General features: G+C 40.3%; 1 protein-coding gene across 3 annotated transcripts in view; it reads left to right on the top strand.

The window, feature by feature from the left end:
• The window catches only part of rnf6 (ring finger protein (C3H2C3 type) 6), a 52,670-nt gene that overhangs the window by 22,891 nt on the left and 7,676 nt on the right, over positions 1-22,103 (top strand). For all 3 annotated transcript variants that reach the window (XM_043691987.2, XM_043691983.2, XM_087988187.1), the window contains 2 exons: positions 11,479-11,692; positions 20,048-20,155. In XM_043691987.2, coding sequence (XP_043547922.2) covers positions 11,500-11,692; positions 20,048-20,155 — 301 coding nt within the window. In that variant the 5' untranslated portion in view covers positions 11,479-11,499. The remainder of the gene's footprint in view (positions 1-11,478; positions 11,693-20,047; positions 20,156-22,103) is intronic.

Raw genomic sequence — 22,103 nt, 5'->3', positions numbered from 1 at the left:
CCCACTTGAGACTTTGCAACAGCTGCCTCAAGTTTTCGCATGTCTGTCAGCATGAAGGTTTGGATCTTGGAATGTCGATCTGCAATGTTGAATGATTAACAGCTCATCACAAATGGAGACCAGCAGCTTTTGACAGACCAAAGAGCGCCCTCCAGCTGCAGTTGATGGTTATCTCCATGTCACTAGAAATGTACTGTAGAAAAAGGAACCACTCAGAATGTTGCTTAATAAAAGCCAGGCTGCTTTTTAAACCTACATGCAAAGGCACATTTCAGAAGGTGCTGGACAACTATTTCTTCCGTACTGCTTTTACCTTCTCTTCCATGATTGTATAGAACAAATGTATGCCTGGTAGTAAGCCATACTTAGTTGTTATTTTGTGTCCTGAGACAGATAGCAGTTCAGGTATATTGCAAAACTGTCAGGAAAATTCAAATTCAATTTAAAAAAAATATATAACTGGAAGTTTATTTTCCAGACATTTATTTTAGGCTGTATTGAATCACATTTATTAGACACTCAAGTCTATGCCAATACTTTATTTATGGAAATAAGTTGTTTTAAGTGCAGGGTTACATGCTTGCAAGCAAAAGGTTTTGACATAACTCGGAAGTGGTGCAAACCATTGAGTAAATCCTTGGGTGGTGAAGGTCCAGTCTAAGTTTCTCATGCTGGAATACCACTCGGGCTATAATGTGTTGCAACCTTCAAAACCATTCTTTTGTGATTGTGTTGGTTGAATTTGCTTAGAACATCAGCAAAATGTGCTGTTCTTGAAACAAGTGTTTTTGTTTAAAATTTTGAGCACTAGAAATCTCCAAAAGATAGGTTCATTGTCAATGCAACACTCGTTCACAATTGCATTGAAGTCTCATCTTTAACTTGTGTTCAAATGTGTTGATGGAATTCAAATTTCACTGTTAACTTATGAATGAGAAAACTACTACCAATGGAATGTGGGTGACAATTCATGTCACACGTGCAGCCAGAGGGAGGTCTCCTGGATCAGCCTGAGATGTTTTTAAACAGTTACCAACACTGCAGTGTACCATTGAAAGGCATCTTGATGGATATATGAATCGGAAGGGTTTAGATGGATATGGGCCACCTATTGGAAAATGGGACTAGATTAGGTTTGGATATCTGGTCGGTATGGATGAGTTGGAGGGATGGGTCTGTTTCTGTGGTGTACACCTCCATTACTCTCTCTAACTTTATGTAATATGCGAAGTGAGTAAACAGGGTCCTACAAATGCTGTATGTCTGGTCTTTGAGAAGGCATTTGTAATCTTTAAGATGACTAAGCCGCAATGGCATAGGGTCAATAGCATTAATGCATTCAGAATAAAATTAATAAGCTAACAGCACAAAGATAAATGGATATGATTTGGTGGGAATTACTGAGATATGATTGCAGGGAAATCAAGCTTGAGAACTGAATATCCAAGGGTATTCCTGTTTTGGAAGGACAGGCAAGAAGGAAAAGAAGGTAGTGTAGCTTTGAGGTAAAGAAAAAGATCAGTACTGTAGTAAGAAATGATCTAGACAATGGAGATCAAAACATAGCATTAGTCGGGGTAGAAATAGAAAAATGCAAGGGAAAGAAATCCCTGGTGGAAGTAATCTATTGGTCCCCAACAGTAATTCCAGAGTGGGACACAGTCTCAACAGAAAATAGTGGGCTCGTAAGATAGATACGGTAATGATCATGGGTGGTTTTAAGGTTTTTATAGACTGGCGAGTTTGTTCTATGTGTTAGAGATTGATTTTGATTTTGATTTTGTGTTTGATTGTGTGTACAATTTGGGGAGTGAATCAGGAAGCAGTCTATTCTGGATTTAGAATCCTACAGCAAATGCCATCAATTTTGCACTGATCTCACTTTCTGACACTCTGCCCATAGTCATGAATGTTATTTTATCAAGGTCTAAGTTTTTCATCTCTACTACCCTTTCAGATTCCCACCACTGTCTGTGTGAAAATGTTTTTTTCCTTGAATCCTCTCTAAACTATTTGCCTTTCACCTTTTAAAATTATGCCCCCCATAATTAACCTTTTTGACTAAGGGGAACAGCTACTTCCTATCCACCCTACAAGCCTCTCATAATCTTATAAATCTCTTTCAGGTCCCCCTCAGCCTTTTGTGCTCCAAAACTACTCTAGCTAAAATTTCAAATTCAGTCTGAAGGTGAAAAACTGGCGTCCACACTAGTGTTCTGGAGATGAAAGTATTTATGTCAGCATGAGGATAAATTTTGCTTTAGTGGACTGGAAGGAAGGCTATAAAAAAATAGGACAGTTGATAAGTAGTGGCAGATGTTTAAGAGGATATTCAATTCTTCACAACTAAAACATATATTCCAGAGAATAAGAAAGATGATTTCTCTCTCTTACAATCTGTAGTTGAGCAAAGAGTTTCAAGATAATATAAAGACAAAAGCTCAGGCATGCCATATTACAAAGGTCACTGGCAAATTGGAAGATTGGGAAACTTTTAAGTTTTAAACTTTCAAGAAAATTAATGCAGAATATGAAAACTGATCACAAAAGCTTCTATAAAAGGGAAGAGAGTAGCTCAAATAGTTGTCCTTGAGAGGAGCAGAGTTTTGAGGCGTGTGGTAGAGGAATGGTTAATAGTAGAGAACACATACGGCAAAAGTTCAATCAATATTTACCTCCGTTTTCATGATGGAGGACATTAGTACCATTCAAATGGTGACAGAATGCAGAGTAGAAAAGGAGGAACTTAATTGTCGTCATCATGGGGGGGAAAAGTACTGACCAAACTATTGGTATGAAGGCAGACAAATCGCCAGGACCTGATTGCTGATATCCTCGGGTCTTAAAGATAGCCCAGATAGTGGATTCATTGGTTATAATAATCCAAAGTTTCTAGGCCGCTGGACAGGTTCTAGTGGTATCCTCATACACTAGTCACTTAATGGAAGCATGTAGGTGGTAAGGAAAGCAACTATGTTATCCCTCATAGCGAGATGATTTGAGTACTGTGTAGGAGTGTCATGCTGCAATTATACAAGGCATCAGTGAGACTGTATCTGGAGTACTGTGTAGTTTTGATTCTTGTACTTGAGGAAGGATGTAATTGCATTGAAGATAGTTCAGAGAGAGATTCACTATATTAATTCCAGAGATGAAAGGGTTGTCTAATGAGAGGTTTGAGCAGTTTGGGCCTATGTTTGCTCGCGTTCACAAGAATAAGAGGAGATCTAAATGAGGTATCTAAGATGCTAAAGGGAATAGACTAAGTAGACGTAGAGTGATTTTTCATCTGGTTGTGCAATCTAGAGTGAGAGGCCATAGTTTTAGTCTAAGGGATGGCAGGTGAGGATTTACTTCTCTCAAATGGTAATAAATCTGTTGAATTGAGTATCATTGAGTGCAGTGGACTGTGGGATACTAAATTTAAGAGGAAATAGATTTTTTTTAAAAATTGGTAACAAGCCAAAGGTGGTGTTGAGGCTGAGATGAAACCAGTGGTGGCCATATTGAATGACAAAGCAGGCTTTGGGTACTGAACTGTCTGCTACTGTCCTTAGTTATTGTGCTGTTATTTGTTGAAATGCTGTGCCCAAAGTTAATACACAAGGCAAGATCATATGAAGATAGGGGTAATATATTAGCTTGGATAGAGGATTGGCTAACCAACAGAAAGGCGAAAGTGAGGAATGCAGATGCTGGAGATTAGAGTCAAGATTATTGTGGCATTGGAAAAGCGCACCAGGTCAGGCAGCATCCGAGGAGCAGGAGAATGGATGTTTCTGGCAAAAGCCCTTCATCATCATTCCTGATTAAGAGCTTTTGCCTAAAAAGTTGATTATCCTGCTTCTCAGATGCTGCCTGACTGCAGAGAGTCCAGATAAATGGGTCTCTTTCTGGTTAGCAAGCTGTAATTGGGGGTGCCCCAGGGTTCGGACCTCCAGGAAACCAACTATTTACAAACCGTATTAATGACTTGGATGCAGAGTTAGAAGGTAGTCTAGCCAAGTTCGCAGACAAGGCTAGAATAGATGGGAAAATAAATTGCAGTGAAGCAATAAGGACTTTACAAATGGATATGTTCGGTGAATGGGCCAGAATATGACATCTGGAGTTTAATAGTTGTGATTATCACTTTGGTCAGAAGAATAATAAGACAACTGATAATGTAAATGGAGAGAAACTTCAAAGTGCTTCAGTGCAGAGGGGTCAAGGTGTCCTTGTGCATGAATCATAGAAGGCTGATATGCAGTTGAAGCAAGTAATTTATTTTTCTATCATTGGATGTGGATATTGCCCCATCCCGATTTGCCCTTGAAGATAGGGAACTACTTTTTTTGACTGCTGCAGTCCGTGTGCTGTAGGTAGACCCCCACTGTTGTTAAGAATGAAATTGCAGGATTTGAGTATGAAAGAGGGGAAGCGTTGTTGCAACTGTACACTACATTTGTGAGACTGCATCTGGAATACTGTGTATAGTTTTGGTCCCCTTACTTGAGGAAGCAGTTAAAAGAAAATCACCAGATTGATTCCAGAGGAATTCCAGGAGTGATTGAGCAGTTTAGACTTATACTCAAAAAAATCAAGAGGTCTAATTGAGGTATCAGAGATACTAAAATGGGTTGACAAAGTAGATGTTGAGCAAATATTTCCCCTTGTGGAGATAGTGTCTCCCTGTTTACTTGCGAAATCCAGTGAGTTAACTCAGTTTTATTTTGCTAATTGGTTGAACACGTTGGCCGAAAAAGTTGGTTCTGGTGAACCTGCTTGCCGTATTAGGCAGAAATTACTTTGCTTCCATTGTACATCGTTGTCAGAATATGATTACTGGGATGTCAAAATCTAGCATTTATTTGGTCTTCAGCTTGTTAGGGCATTGATTTGCCAAAGTGATAAGACCTGACTTAGTCAAATCAAACGGTTATGGACCAGGCCAGATCCCCTCGAAATATTTTAAGGAAGCCAAGACCCAACCTTTGTCTTATTTTAAAAGCAGATGTGTGTGTTCCAGGTGTGATGCAACTGGTCAAACCACTCTGCTTTAAGCAAAACAGAATTTATTTAAATGCCACAGTAGAAACACGAACAAAAAAAAATGGAATTTAGAATAACTATTGGAAAATTTAACCAACCCACTACAGTAACGTTTATAATTAACGACTGCAGTGTAGTAACATCCCTTAAACACATCCCTTAACAAAAAGGTAAATTCAAACGCATATTCTTAGTGGCAGGAGGGAATGGGATCAAGAGAGATTTCTATCTGAAGTTGGCAACTCCCCTGGACACTCACATCTTGAGACTGCTATAGCTAAAATAAACTAGAAAAATCCTGAACTAGAAAACTGGCCATTCCGCTTCCATTGTTAAAGAAGACCCTTCGACACCTCTGCCTTTATGACCTCTCTTGAAAAAAACCAAGGACAAAATAACTTCATTAAAGTGAGAGCATCGTCACAAAACTGAAACAAAAACATGCATTTCTTTTTGGAATAATTACTTGAAATTCATTTTTGCAAAGAAAATTACATTAGCTCTAGGTAATTTAAAATTTAACAAACCATATTTCATTACAATTTGTTTTCTTATTAATTCTTATCATTTTGTACAAAGAAATTAACAACACATGCTTACCAACTGGTTTGGGTAGACAGCCAGTTTTGCCACATATGTGTTCCCTGAAAGAAGGGATGTCCTTGAGGGCAGAAATAGAATTCATTGAGTAAGAATTGAAAAACAGAAATCTATGATCATGCTGCTAGGCTTGTTCTATAGGGTCTACAAATGGTGCACATGTGGTAATAGAGCAAATCTGTTGGGAAATAACAGGAATGCACAAGAACTATAGTGTGTTGCTATTGGCGACACCAACATCTCTTTTTAGATCTTGTTTAAAGTGAATGAAAATTCAGGGAGCAGTATCTGTGATGTTTGAAAGAACATCTTTTCTCCAGTGTGTTATGGTCAAACTAGAAAGCAGATCTAGCGACCAGCAGATCCTATTTGAGAAGGAGGTATATCAAGTGGATTAATACTTGTGGGGAAACAGCTGATCCTCATTTTATGATCCCAGCTGGATTACTACTGGACACTTTAGCTCCCTGTCTGAAATCCAGCTTGATCGATCATGATTTGTATTTAACGAATGTGCTGTTCTTTTTCTCTTGCTCCAGAAAAACTTGTCTAGTTAATGACAAAACTTCCATACCCCTAGTTCAAAAATCCTATCTCCAAATCAGTGATAACTCATTTATCAATCTTAACCTGTATTACTGTAATGCAAGATTTTTGGTGAGCAAGAAATGTTCTAAATTTTTTTAAATGGAACCAAAGCCTGAAAGGGAAGCTGCAATGGAACCTAAGGTGATTTTTAGCACTAAAATCCTGAGGGTATGGACTCAGTACATTCCAACAAGGAGGCACTGCAGTGAATACCAAAACCACTATTCTGTAGTTGACAAGGGAGATGGTGAATATAACTATTCAGAGTGTGTTATAATGCAAGGTGAATGAAATGTTCAAGTGAGAACGAGAATGGAAATGACCAGACAAATATGATTGGAGAGAGAGATTTTGAAAATTTGAATGTTACTCAATATGAATGAGATCTCAAAAATCATCATTTTAATCACTTTTACTCATCTGCGGGATGTGGGCATCATTGGCTAGCCAGCATTTGTTGCCCCTTAAGTCCCTTTGAAATCTTTCCCCTCTCATGTTAAACCTATGCCCTCTAGTTTTGGTTTCTTTCTTTCTCTCCCTTTCTCTCTTTTTTTTTCTTTTTCTCCTTTTTTTTTCTCTTTCTCTTTTTTCTCTCTTTCTTTTTTTTCTCCTTTTTCTTTTTTTTCTCTTTCTTTCTTTCTTTTTCTCTTTTCACCCCACAGCCTCCAATGCGCCAGGGAAAACATCCCCAGTCTATTCAGCCTCTCCCTATAGCTCAAACCCGTCAACTCTGGCAACATCCTAGTAAATCTTTTCTGAACCCTTTCAAGATTCACAACACCCTTCCTCTTGCAGGGAGATCAGAGTTGCGCACAATATTCTAATAGTGTTGTAACCAATGTCCTGTACAGCCACAACGTGACCTCCCAACTCCTATTCTTAATCCACTAGCCAATAAAGGCAAGTATAACAAATGCCACCTTCACTATTCTATTTACCTGTAACTCCACTTTCAAGGAACCATGAACTTTCACACCAAGGTCTCTTTGTTTGGCAACACACCCCAGGACCTTTACCGTTAACTGTATAAGCCCTGCCCGGATTTGCCTTTCCAAAATGGCTAGACTAACATTTATTACTCATTTCTAATTGCCCAGAAAGTCACATTGCTGTGGGTCTGAAGCCACATGTAGGCCAGACCAGGTAAGGATAGCAGTTACCTTCCCTAACGGGCATTAGTCAACCAAATAGATTTTTTCAACAAGCAGCAATGGATTCATGGTCATCGTTGGACTCTTCATTCCAAATGGCTATTGATTTCAAATTCCACCATATACTGTGGCAGCATTCAAATCCAGATCCCCAGAATATTACCTGGGTCTCTGGATTAACAGTCAATTGATAATATCAATAGGCCATCACCTCCCCCAAGCATTAATTACTACTTATGACCAGTCAATTATAATCATAGATAAATACAAATATGAAGTATCATCTTGAACCATCCTCTTAAACCCCCCAACCACCTGCAGATGTAAACAAACAAGCGTATCTGGATATTATCGGTGGAGGAAAAATAATGAAGAAACACAATTCAAGAGCACCAACCCACAGGAATCAATGAGTGTCTCTTTCACTACTTCCAAGCTCCTCTGATCTTCAATCTCCTCAGTTCTTTTCTGAATGCACAGAGTGGTTGACACATGAATTGTTCAATCTTTCAATCACTGGTTTAGAGACGACGACTTATAGAAAATGGGAGGGATTAGCTGTCTTTCAGTTCTTGGTTATTTTTAAACCATGACCTCTACTCCCATAAGAGGAAACCTCCTTTTTGCATCCACTTTGTCAAAATCCCTCAGGATCTTGAGTGTTTACTTGTCCCATCTTCCTACCATGAAAAAGTTGACTGTGTTGGGGCACAGTTCAGAGGCAGCTGGCAATCTGTTATCTCACTGAAGTGACCCAATATGTTGCCCAATACAAGACAATGAATATTGAAAAATATTTGGTTGTTGGAGACATCACAAATAAGCTATCTGTTATCATCAATTGATCAGAAACACAAGTTTTGTATAGTGATAACTAAACAGTAACCAGGCGGAGAAACTGTAGATGATCCATCAGGCAGAGCAAGAGGACTAAGCAGGTAGTGCAGGAGTCACCTTTGGCTAGTTCCCTGCAAAACAAATACACCACTTTGACTTTGGGAGGAATGGTATCTGAGGAAAATAACAACAGCCAAATTCATGACACATCACTTGGCTGTACTGCATGGTAGAGTGAGTAAATGTGCGAAGTAATAGGTGATTCAAACCTCATAGCAACAGCTAGTCATTTCTGTGCCACAAATGAAATTCCAGGCTGGTATATTGCCCCCTGGGTGCTCGGGTCAAGGATATTGTGGATCGGCTACATGGCATTCTGGAGTGGGAGGTGAGGGAGTAGGACAGAATGGGAGAATAAGATTGTGGAACACAAGTTCTCATGATAGAGGAGCTGAAGGATATTAGTATTATTTGGAAAGCAGTGTTGAGGAAATTGATGGGATGAAAGACCAATCAAATGCACAGGGACTAATCTCTATCCCAGAGTACTTAAAGATGTGGCCCTAAAACGAAATCTACTGACCGTCATCTTTCGAGATGCTAGACTCTGGAATATTCTAATGGATTGGAGAGTAGCTAATGTAACGCCAATACTTTGGGGGGAGGGGGAAAGGAAGTAGAGAGAAAACAGGGAATTGAAGACTGGTTAGCCTGTCATTGGTAGTGGAGAAAATGCAGTAATCCAATATAAAATACTTAATAGCAGAGCATTGAGATAGCAGTGACAGGATTGGACAGAATCAGCATGGATTTAAGAAAGGGAAATCCTGCCTGACAAATGTACTGAAATTTTTCAAGGATGTTACTAGTAGAGTTGATGAGAGGGAACCAGTGGATGTGATTTACCTTGACTTTCAGAAGTCAAATCACAGAATACCCCCTACAGTGTGGAGCCAGGCTATTGGACTCATGGAGTCCACACTGCCCCTCTGAAGAGCATTCCACCCTCCTACCCTATCCTATCCCTGTAACCCTGCATTTCCCATGGCTAACCCACATAGCCTAAACATTGTGGGGAATTTAACATGGTCAGTCTACCTAGCCTGCATATCTTTGGACAATTGGTGAAACTTCAGCACCTAAAAGATACCCAATCAGACATGGGGAGAATGTACATGGGGTTGGGGGTAGTGTATGATGTCGATACAGAACTGGATTGGCAGGTAGGAAACAAAAGGTTTAGGAATAAGCCAGATCATCATCTGCGAGGCAAGCAGTTCCTAGTGGGATACTGCAGGGATCATAATTGGATCCCAGCAATTCTCAATGTATATTAATAATTTTGAGGGAGCTAAATGTAAAATCTCTATTTTCAGATGATAAAATTGGTTGGGGAGGTGAGCTGTGAGGAGAATTTAGGGTTGCTTCAGTGTGATCTGGATAAGTTGAGGGATGGGCAAGTGCATGACAGATGAAGTATAATGTGGATAAATGTGAGGTCATCCACTTTGGTAGAAAAACAAAAAAGGCAACAGATTGTGAAAGGGAGGTGTTCAACATGGGTATCTTTGTACACCAGCCACTGCAAATAGACATAAGTGCAGAAGGCGGTGAAGAAGGCAAATAATATGTTGGTCTTCATAACAAGAGGATTCAATTGCAAGGGCAGAGATGTCTAGCTGCAGTTGTACAGGACATGGGTAAGACCACAGCTAGAGTGCAGTTTTTTTTAGATTAGATTAGATTACTTACAGTGTGAAAACAGGCCCTTCGGCCCAACAAGTCCACACCGCCCCGCCGAAGCGCAACCCACCCATACCCCTACATTTACCCCTTACCTAACACTACGGGCAATTTAGCATGGCCAATTCACCTGACCTGCACATCTTTGGACTGTGGGAGGAAACCGGAGCACCCGGAGAAAACCCACGCAGACACGGGGAAAACGTGCAAACTCCACACAGTCAGTCGCCTGAGGCGGGAATTGAACCTGGGTCTCTGGCGCTGTGAGGCAACAGTGCTAACCACTGTGCCACCGTGCCGCCCACACGGTGGTCTCTTCCTCAGAGGAAGAATGTTCTAGCTATGGAGAGAATACAACAAAAGTTTACCAGACTGATTCCTGGGATAGCAGGCCTGACTTAGAAAGAGAAACCAGATCAGTTAGGTCTATATTCATTGGAGCTGAAAATGTGTTGATGGAAAAGCGCAGCAGGTCAGGCAGCATCCAGGGAACAGGAGAATCAACGTTTCGGGCATAAGCCCTTCTTCAGGATTCCTGAAGAAGGGCTTATGCCCGAAACGTCGATTCTCCTATTCCCTGGATGCTGCCTGACCTGCACTTTTCCAGCAACACATTTTCAGCTCTGATCTCCAGCATCTGCAGACCTCGCTTTCTTCTATATTCACTGGAGTTTAGATGAATGAGAGGTTCCTAATGACTTCAAAAGCCAGAAGTCACAGTCTGAGGATATGGGGCAATCATTTAGGACTGAGATGAGGAGAAATGTCTTCACCCAGAGAATGGTGAACTTGTCCAGTTCAATGCCACAGGAAGTGATTGAGGCTGGAATGTTAAATGATTTCAAGAAGATGTTAGATATTGTTCTCGAGGCTAAAGAGATCCAAGGTCATGAGGAGAAAGTGGGAGTAAGGTACTGAGTTGAGTGATCAGCCATGACATTGAAAGACAGAATAAGCTTGATTGGCTGAATGGCCTTTCATTCCTTTATCATTCAATGTTTCTCTGATATTTTCCCTTCCCTGGGAAATTTTCCAACTTAACTAGCTGAAACATTCTTTTTGGAAGGCATTTGCATCAGAAGGTTTGCTTAAGTACTTGCTGATGCTGTGGGATTGCTTACCTACCACTTTTATTTTCAATATTTTGACTAAATCCTGCAGCACTTGACTCGAGAGGTTAAATTTGTAAAGCATGAATTCATTGTGAAGGTAGGTTTACTTTAAATGTCAGAGTTATATATCCATAAAAGTAGCTAACAATAAAAGTAAATCTATATTAAAATATCAGTTTTAATTAGAAACTACAATACACTAATCAATTAAAGAACATGTCAGTTTTCTACTGTAGACATGCAGAAAGATTTTTTTCTGCGTGGCAACTCTGAATATATAAAATCTGGAGACTGCAATCATCTGATCCGTTTTCATATATTACTTTGATAAATGAGGAATGTGTATGGAGTACCCTGCTTCGGAAAATGATTACCTTTTTGTGAGATGTAATGTGGCCTGATTTGTTACTTCACAGTTGGTTGGAATCCCTAGCACCATGGACCCTCCTAATCATGCCAATCGTAGAGGAGATCAGCAGTCTCCCACAGAAAACTTAAACCACAGCGAAGATGAGCGCAGTCGACAGTTGGAGCGTCTGAGTCGAGAGGAAGCATATTACCAGTTTATCAATGACCTGAGTGAGGAAGACTACCGACTTATGAGAGACAGCAATCTTCTTGGCACCCCAGGTGAGGTAACAGAATTTCTTGGAGAAAGAGAGGGTTTTAAAGTAGGGAAGAAAGTTCATTTTAAAGTGTCAAAACAGTATGGTGTGAAGAAACTTTGTAACTGTTTTGAGTTATGCTTTACAACTTTGTGAGTAACCCTTAAAGAAATAATGCAAATACATTTCGAAAATGGTAAGTGCTGTCTGATACAATCAAGACTGTCTCATGATATGATCATGGACAAAGGGGAAATGAGGGTGAATTCAAATTGATTGATTTATTTTCCCCTCTTGAACCTGAGACAGCCAAATATTGTTTGATTTATTCCTTTGCCTTTTTACATTGGTCTCTTACTTAGGTAGGCCAAAGGGTCTTCCCTGAACCGTGGCTTTTGAGTATCAATTTTTTTGAAATAAAGCACAGCAACATCCTTTTTAAGTTGAAATCAAAGGTTTAATGAGCAACAGTTTAAAATTCAGGGAATTGCTTTGGGTTCTTCATTCATGTCAATGAATGATTTCTTGTCACGTGTATTTTACAGTAAGAATGCATTAAGATACAATGGAAATCTTTCATTCATTGTCATGATTCAGCGCTATTTTGAATAATTTAAGAATAAGGGGGACAAAATATATAGCTTAAAGAGTCCATCAGTTCTGAACCAGCTTATCATCATCAATGATGTCTGGAGTGCCATCCTTCCTCCTGTTCGCCACTACACCAAACCCAACCAACGTCTTAAGTCGCTGATCCTCAGGCACCATATTTTATCACTGGGCCAATTAGTCCTCCATAGCCATCTGCGCTAGACCAACCAACGTCAGAGTCATGTCTCTCACTGCTGGACCTACCTCATCGATGTCGTTGTGATGCCATTTCTCTACTGATTTGCCTCCGGCGCCAGACCCAATCAATGACAAGGTCGCTGATCCTCAGGTGGCATCTTTCATTGCTGGGCCTACCTCACTTCCAATTCCGATGCCAAGTCCTATGCTTGTCCCGGAAAAGCAAATCAGCACTCACTTGAGGTCCGTGATGGGCCCAATTTCCACTATGCTGGACTCTTGCCGAGCTCAGTTCAAGAGATAAGATAAAAGTATAGAGGAAAAAAAAACAGAAAAGGGAGGAAATAAAAGAAAAGAAAAGCAATCAGAGCAGACAAGCTCCCGGAGCCCTACTTCAATGCTATCTTTTTAGCATGTGCGCGTGCGAGCACACACACACATTCTCTTGCATGCACCAACATGCAAGATGGAAAGAAACAAGTTACAACTTAGGAATTCATTTTTAAAAAATCAAAAGTGTTGGTGTTAGTTTATATGACTTAAAATCCAGTAATTCACTGTCCAGTTGAGAGCCTGTTTGTTTGTTGATATTTTTCTAGCAATATCTTTATAGTAGTATTTTACAATTCGTATGTCATGGTCTGTATTGGAGTCGGAACTGTAGCAGCATATAGTCACAATAGAAAACAGGCCAAGTCTCCACATATTAGCGGTGTTAATGGACCATCTGGCTTTGGCTTGTAGAAAGTTCTGAAGGGTTTTAGACGGTCACACAATTACAGCAGCCATATTAAGAGTCTGGCAGTATTGTCCGATAGTTCTTAAATAAACAAGAAGCATGAATAGTACATAGTTAAGTTATAATTTTTCTTCATGCCCTCTGTCCATTGCAATACTGTACAGTTTTTGTTGAATAGAAACTGAACTGGACCAGCTGTATAAATACTAGCCATAACAGTAGGTCAGAGGCTATGAATCCTGCAGCAAATAACTCCGCTTCTAATTCCCCAAAGCCTGTTGACCATCTACATGGCACAAGTCAGGAGTGTGATGGAATTCTCCCCACTTAACTGGATGGGTGCAGCTCCAACAACACACAAACTTGTCATCTTCTAGGCAAAACAGCCTGTTTGGCACCACATCCACAAACATCCACTCATACCATTGATAGTAGTGGCAATAATGAGTACCACCTATAAAGATACACTGCAGAAATTTACCAAGGCTGCTTAGACAGCACCTTCTAAATCTATGGCCAATACTATCCAAAATGGCAAGTGCAACAGATACTTAGGAATACCATCATCTGCAAGTTCCCCTCCAAGAGATAGCATCTTAATTTGGAAATATATTGGGTTTTTTTCCAGTGTTACTGAGTCAAAATCTTAACTCCCTCCCTTTCATGATATTGTGGATGTACTTAGGCCAATGGACTGCAACAGATCAAGAAGACAGCTCACCACTACCTTCACAAGGAATGAACAGTAAATGCTAGCCTAACTCATAATGCCCACATCCTGTGAATGAGTAAACGAAAATGGATTATGCAGATTCCTACTCAACATTGTTCAGTTTGAAGAAGACAGTAGTGGATGTAACACTAGTGTTTAAGCTAGAGGAAAAAGAATTTTGAGTGAGAATAAAGCTTGTTAAAATGAACTGGGAAGCAAGGTGAAAGATTGATAGAAATACAATGGAAAATGTTTAATGAGATATTTCAGAATCTTATGAAAAAATGCATTCCAATGAGAATTTCTCAGAAGAACTCACCATTCATATCTAACTAAGGAAGTTGAAGATGGTATGAACTAAAAGAAAAAGTATGTTTAACCACAATGATGAGTGACATGCCAGAAGATTGGACAAAATATAAACAGCAAAGAATGACCAAAAAATTAACCTGGGGAAACAGAATGTTTCTTCAGATATTTCAAAGGAAAAGATTCAGCAAAATGAGCTTTGGTCCTTGAGTGTGAAGAATTCATGGAAAATCTACTAATAATGGTGTATGAAATGAACTGATTTTTGCGTCTGTCTTCACTGTAGAGGATGCAAATAATATTTCAGACATAATAGTGAATCAGGAGGAAAAATGAAGTGAGGAATTTAAAAACAATTTAAAATCACCAGGGAAAGAGCACTGAAAAATTTATTTTTACAATATTTGACAAGTTCCTTGGCCCTGTTAACTTTATCTTCGGGTCGTCTTGGAAGTGGCTGCTGCGAAGGCATTTGTTTTAGTTTTACAAAATTCCCTTAACTCTGGAAAGGTCCCATCAGATGAGGAAAGAATGCATGTAACTCCTCAGTTCAAGAAAGGAAAGATACCAAAAGCGGGGATACTACAGGTGTTCAGCCTGCATATCATAGAGAAAATACTCACCTCTTGGAGATTATATTAAGGCACTTCGGAAATCTTAATGCAGTTTGCAGGGTCAATGTGGTTTTATGAACGCAAAGTAATATTTGACTAACTTATTGGCGTCCTTTAAGGACGTACAAGTAAAGCGGATAAAAGAGAACCTGTGGAAGGCACGAGAGAATGTTGTTATGACATGGGGTAAACCCTTTTGCTAATTTAAGCCAGAGACACACTGAAGCTCATCTCCCGTGGCTCAGTGGTTAGCACTGCTGCCTCACAGCACCAGGGTCCCAGGTTTGATTCCAGCCTCAGGCGACTGTCTGTGTGGAGTTGGTATATTCTCCCCCTGTCTGTGTGGGCTTTCTCCGGGTGCTCTGGTTTCCTCCCATAGTCCAAAGATGTGCAGGCCAGGTAAATTGGCCATGCTAAATTGCCCATAGTGCTAGGTGCATTAGTCAGAGGGAAATGGGTCTGGGTCGGTTGCTCTTCGGAGGGTCGGTGTGGACTGGTTGGGCCGAAGGACCTGTTTCCGCACTGTAGGGAATCTAATCTAATCTAATCTCTCCTCGTAATCTGTAAAAGTATGAATGACAAAGAACTACCAAATCCCACTATTTAAAGAAAAAATTAACAATTTATTCTTTAACTCCAATAAAAAAGAAAACATTAAACACTGTGGGTGGCACGGTGGCACAGTGGTTAGCACTGCTGCCTCACAGCGCCAAAGAACCGGGTTCAATTCCCGCCTCAGGCGACTGACTGTGTGGAGTTTGCACATTCTCCCCGTGTCTGCGTGGGTTTCCTCCGGGTGCTCCGGTTTCTTCCCACAGTCCAAAAATGTGCAGGTTAGGTGAATTGGCCATGCTCAATTGCAATAGTGTTAGGTGAAGGGGTAAATGTAGGGAATGGGTCTGGGTGAGTTGCGCTTCAGCGTGTCGGTGTGGACTTGTTGGACCAAAGGGCCTGTTCCCACACTGTGTAAGTAATCGAAACAACTATCTGCACAGCAAATGTCCCTTTGTCTTAATGATTTGTCTACCTCCCAGTCTACAACAATATACTGATCCGATTAAACCCCCCCCTCCCCACCATTGTAAGTTATATAAAAAAATTAAATTTCAAAACCAGTCAGCTGTGTCAATTCTCCTCTATCTTCCTAAATAGATTTTTCTGGGATACCCCAAAACATCGCACCTTGTCGTCAAAACAGTAAAATTCAAATTTGATTGGATTTTGGTTTCTAGGGGCATGTGTGTATTTCCTGGCCAAATGTTGCATTTTTATATTTTTCAGCACATTCTGTGCTTGTTAAGTCCTTGCCAAGGTACAGTACACGCCTAAAACTTTATAACAATAATGTGCACATCAAAAAATGTTGTCAAATTTTGCTCACAGTGGCAAAATAGAGTAGGTGTTTCTGTCAGGTCTCTCTTTGCCCGCTACCACCTCTCTTCTCTCCTACCCCCAAACCCCCACCACCACTAAAAAAATCCCACTGAGAAAGAACACATGCTTGCGCACACACAGCACTATTTTATATTAGCTGGAGTTTATGTGCCCATATTCTGCTTGATTAGATTTTTCTCGTTATTGATTTTTGTTTAAATTTAGCTCACAAAAGAAAAATGAAAGCTAAGTGAACTGCTTGTATAAACTGAAATGCCCATTATTATGGGCCCAGTTTATTTGATAACAGGAACATCATGTGAAATAATGCAATATAAAAGGAGTTGTGCACATAGCTAAACAGAACAAAACAATGTAGACCAAATCGATTGAACTGTGCCTCTCCCTCAAAAAAACAATTGGAACAAGAATAATACCTAGCACACTGGAGCCAAAATTTTTATAAAAACTGATGCTTTCATCAAATACACACATTGTCCTTGTATTGGTTTACTAGTTTGAAAAGATTTTAAAACTGTTTCAAAAATTCATCATTCATCTACAGTATATCTGCTACTTTTAAGAATGTTGGGGTGAGCAGGAACATGAGAAAAGGTGATATATTTTGTACATTTTCCACCATATCAGTATGAGAGCTGCATGAGATAGGAGCAGGCAGTATTGCCCATTAAGCCTGCTCCTTTTATTTGATGCAATAATGGCTGATCTATGGCTTTTGCCTGTTTTCTAAGTCCATTGGTTTCCTGAGAGACCAACAATCTGTCCATACCATCCAGACAGTTGACATGTTTCAAAGGTTTAATAATCCTTTGAGTGAAGCCATTTGTTATTAGACTTAAATGACTGTCACCTAGTCACAGGTCTGTACCCTTGTGTTCTTGATTCCCCAGCTAGCAACTGGTATCTATCTATCTGTCAAATTGCTTCTGAATGTGTATATTTCAATGAAATCACCTGTCATTCTTCTGATCTCCAGACAGTGTAGACCCGATTTACATTAGCACTCTATACAGGGGAACCTCAATTATCCGAATATGATTGTCCGAAAATGATTGTCCGAAAATCGCATTATCCGAAGGAAATCTCCAGGTCCCGATGGAAACGTTACATCAAAGACATGTTTCCAACAGTGATCACATCTTTTGTTTACAGTGATTAAAGAGGCACCATCTCCAAATGACTGACTGCCCGCCCTCTCTCTCTCTCTCTCTCCCTACACTTTTTTCCCCTGGAGTTCACAGGGGTGAACCCTAAACCCCCGCCCCCAGATAATCTCTCCAACGTTGTCCTGTACAGGGCAAACGTGGAACCTGTCAAAAAGTTGCAGTAAAAGGTTGTGTGTGTGTGTGTGGTGTGTGTGTGTGTGTGTGGAGACTTACCTCACAAAAGCAGCAGTAGTCTTGATGTTGGTGCACAGTCCAGCTGCCCTGGAGAGGGGGCGGGTTGTACGGGGTTGGGAGGGGGTTGGTGTTGCATGGGGTGGGGGATAGTATTGCATAGGGGCAGTGTGGCACGGGGTTGGGGTGGTGTTGCACGGGGTCGGGGATGGGGGATAGTGTTGCATGGGGTTGGCAGCGGGGAGGGGTGGTGTTGGTCGGAGCGAGGGTTGATGTTGGGGGTGAGGTGCGGTGTTACATGGGATTGGGGCGGGGAGCAGTGTTGGATGTGGTTGTGGGCGGGGTTGGCAGCTGGGGTGGTGTTGCATGGGGTCAGGGGGGCGGGGCCTTGCACGCTGTCTGCTGCTGCTAGTCTTATGAGTTTTTAAAGTCTTTCTGACTTTAAAAACTCAGAGCCCCTAAGGAAAGGCATTTAATCGATTTAACCGAATAATCAATTATCCGAACAAAATAGTGCCCACTCATCACCTTCGGATAATCGAGGTTCCCGTGTATAGGACAACCTTCTGGATCATGATTGCGGAGACATCTATTTATTGTCCTAACAGGCATCTGGTTGTGCTGCTCATTCAGGAACATAGGAACAGAAGTAGGCTATTCAGCTCCTTGAGCTTGCTCCATAATTCAGTGAAAAATTTTCTACATCTGCCCATTTTGAGAAATATGTTCACATCTTATAAATTAGGAAATAGTATCTTAGCTGCTGTCTAAATGTTTAACTTCAGATTAACATATTCAACAATATATGGTAAAGTTGCCATAGTCCCAGAGATGAAACTTTATTGCTGGAACAGCACAGCAGGTCAGGCAGCATCCAGGGAACAGGAGATTCGACGTTTCGGGCACAGGCCCTTCTTCAGGATGTGCCCTGATTCCTGAAGAAGGGCCTGTGCCCGAAACGTCGAATCTCCTGTTCCCTGGATGCTGCCTGACCTGCTGTGCTGTTCCAGCAATAAAGTTTCAACTTTGATCTCCAGCATCTGCAGACCTCGCTTTCTCCTCATAGTCCCAGAGAACCATAGGACTACATTCTCATTAGAGTGGAAGTGAGAGAGATGACTGTTGCTGGGTGATCTTAACTTGAGGATCACAACACCTCATACAAGGGGTGACCTTGAAAAGGTGGAATCTTCATAATAATCTCAAGTGTAGGAATTGAAATTATTTTGCCTACATCACTCTGCATCGCAAACCAGCTGTTCATCCAACTGAGCTAACAGCAAATATATTTCAAGTGAACATACAGACTGTGTCTTGGGCTACTCAAAATATTCAATACCTGCACATAAACTAGGCCATTCTGCCACTGAATATTTTCTTAAATGGGACTTGTTCTATTTGTCATTGCTAACTGTTTGTATCTAAAATATTTTGTTTCTTCACCTCTTCTAAGTTAATGTTCAGCAGATACCTAATTTTATCTGATCTGCTCTTGTATGTTATTGTGAAATCACAGTATTGCTGAATTTTTAATGAATCAAAGCTTCTTCCTGCGGCAGTTATGTGATGAAAGTTCATGATATATTGTGACTATTTGGAAACTTGGATTCTAAAATCAAAGGATCAGCTTTGTTTGATTTTGTATTTCTATATTGATTGGCTTAAGGGGAGTTTTGGTACCTATTGAATCTGAGTAAGGTGTGGATTGTCTGAAGTTCTGTTGATATGCATCTAAAGAAATCTTTAAATACCTTGAGATAGAGTTCAGCGCATTGGAAGCACAGGTGAAAAGAAGCATCCTATGACAGAAGAAGTCAGAAAAAAAAACTATTCAGCAGTTCAGGCCGTATATGCAGGGTGCAATCTGACTGAAAAGGTCTTATAAGTATAGCTTTCTTCTGAACAACAATCGTGGCTGGGGGTGAAATCCAGAAGCTGAAAAATACTAGCGGTATAAGAAACTCATGTGTGTTTGCTGTACAAGTGTTTAGAATTCAGTAAGAAGAAAGTTTCAGAAATCAATTACAACACTGTTGTTAGATCTCTAATTTCTAAGCATGTGTTACATTCTTCAAGGTCTGTCAAATTAATACATTAATCACCACAGTTATTGGTGGAGCCTCTAACTTTATCTCAATTTAATATCTACGGTTTTACCCATCACTGCCAAGTGAACTGAAGTAGCTTAAATAGGAATGTAATAGCATTGTAAATGTTTAGTTTGAAAGTTTGCAGCGTCTGTGCAAGCCGAGCCAAAATTTAACTTTGATGTTATATCGAGCTTCTGTATTAGAAGAACATGCGTATGTGAACAGGTCAAGCAGCATCTGTGGAGGGAAAGCAGAGTTAATATTTTGGGTCCAGTGTCCCTTCTTCAGAATGGTTTTCAGTTTTCCCAGCAATTGCTGTTGTTGTTTCTGATTTTGAGCTTTGCATTCTTTTAAAATTAATATGTTCAATGCTTTCTGTTTTATGGCTGCTTTAGGTGAAATTACAGCAGAAGAGCTACAACAGCGTTTGAATGGCGCAAAGGAGCAACTAACAACACAGAATGCTCTCGGAACCTATGAGCATGAACAAAGTCAGAATCAAGGCAAGTTTTGAGTTTGGAGGTAAATTTATAACTGTAACCTTGATTGGTTTATTTTTAGTTCAGTGGTGCTAAAAAGTAATAGTATAGTATTTCAACACTCATTGTGATGAAGCCAAGGTCTTTAATTATTCCATGGGGATGGACTTCAGTTAGGTTGATAGATTGGAGCGCTCCTTCCAAAGATTTGAAAGGAAATTGATATAGGTATTGAAAATTGAGTGGACAAAGTTGATGGGAAGATATCGTTCCCATTCACAGCTGGCTTGAGAATCCAAGAAAACTAATTTCAAGATAAAAGAACACAGATTGACATGAGGAGAAATAAGTTTTCAACAGCAAGTGTTTCAGACAAAGAATATGTTGCCTGAGAGTGCTTGGTGGATTCATTTGTTTTTTTTAAGGGAATTGGATAATGATTTGAAGATTATACATTTGGCACAGCTTCAGAGAAATGGTGAGGCAATTTTCCTGAGATGTTGACACGGACACAATGTTGCCAAATGTACGACTTTGTTGTATATATTCTATGATTTTGTAAGGATTAATAAGTCTAAATTTTGCATATAAGATTAATCAAGAGAAAGGGACTAGTACTCCAGAGACTCTGGCTAATGTTCTAGGAACATTGGTTTGAATCCCATAATGGCAGGTGGTGAAGTTTGAATTCAGTTGTAAAATGTGCAATTATAAATTAGCCTCGTGACAACCATATAACCATTGCTAATTTAAAAAAAAAACATTAAAATACCATCTGGTGCACTAATGCCCTTTTCATAGGGAAGAAAATCTGCTACCATTACTTGGATTCCAGACATTTTGATTTATTATTGTCATATCTACCTAGATATAGTGAAAAGGTTTTTGTTTTGCATGTAGTACAGGCAGATCATACCATATAAAGTACACTCTGTCAGTAGAACAGGGTTGAAGAATACAACGTTATGGCTGCGGAGAAGGCGCACAAATAGATCAACGTGTAAATTAAAAATTTGGGAAGACCATTCAGAAGTCTGATAATACCGGGGGAAATGCTGTTCTTGAATCTGTTGGTATGTGTGTTTAACCTTTTATATCTTCTGCTGGATGGAAGACGTTGGAAGAGATTATAACCAGGGTGACAGGGGTCTTTGATTATGTTGGCTGTACAGATGGAATCCATGGATGGAAGGTGGCTTGCATAATGGACTGGGCTGTGTTCACAACTCTCTAGTTTCTTATGGTCTTGGGCAGAGCAGTTGCCATACCAAGTATTGGATCTGGATTGAATGATTTCCATGGTGCATCTATAAAAATTAAGAGTCGTTATGGACGTGCTGAATTTCCTCAGCGAGGCATTACCGAGCTTTCTTGACCAGACCATCAATGTGGGTGGAACAGGACAGACTGTTGGTGCAAAAGATGAACCTGAAAGTTTTGCAAGCACCTTCAGCCGGATGTGCAAAGTAGACTATCATTCTCCTAAGGTCATTCAAAAGATTCCAGACTTCAGCTGATTCAATTCACTACATGTAATTTCAAGAAATTGCTGAAAACCCGATTTACAGATATTACAGAGGGTGTGAGTCCTGACAACTCCAACACTCATTCTGAAGATTCTCCAATGTCACTAATGCTGTTAGTTTCACCAGGGCCAGTTGGCTCCAGTTCTCAGTACAGCCTTGGTTCAAATGTGGTTAAAAGAGCTGCTCTCTATAAGTGGGGGGGGGGGGGGGGGGGAGACTGACTGCTCTTGACATCAAGGAGCCTTAGCAAAACTGGAGTCAATGGGAATTGAAGGTCGGGGTTGCAAAATGTAGGCTGGAGCCATTCTAGCATAAAGGAAGCTGGTAGTGATCACTGGCAGTAAATCATCACAGCCTCAGAATGCCACTGGAGGATTTCCTCATTGTGGTCTAGAACCAATCATCCACAGCTACTACATGAATGGCCTTCTCTCCACCATAAAGTC

The sequence above is a fragment of the Chiloscyllium plagiosum genome, unplaced genomic scaffold (assembly GCF_037043375.1).
Source record: "Chiloscyllium plagiosum isolate Xiang-an unplaced genomic scaffold, Cpla_swu_hap1 HiC_scaffold_6, whole genome shotgun sequence".
Taxonomy (NCBI): domain Eukaryota; kingdom Metazoa; phylum Chordata; class Chondrichthyes; order Orectolobiformes; family Hemiscylliidae; genus Chiloscyllium; species Chiloscyllium plagiosum.
Note: the sequence above shows the minus strand (reverse complement) of the source record. Positions and strands in the feature narration are given on the sequence as shown.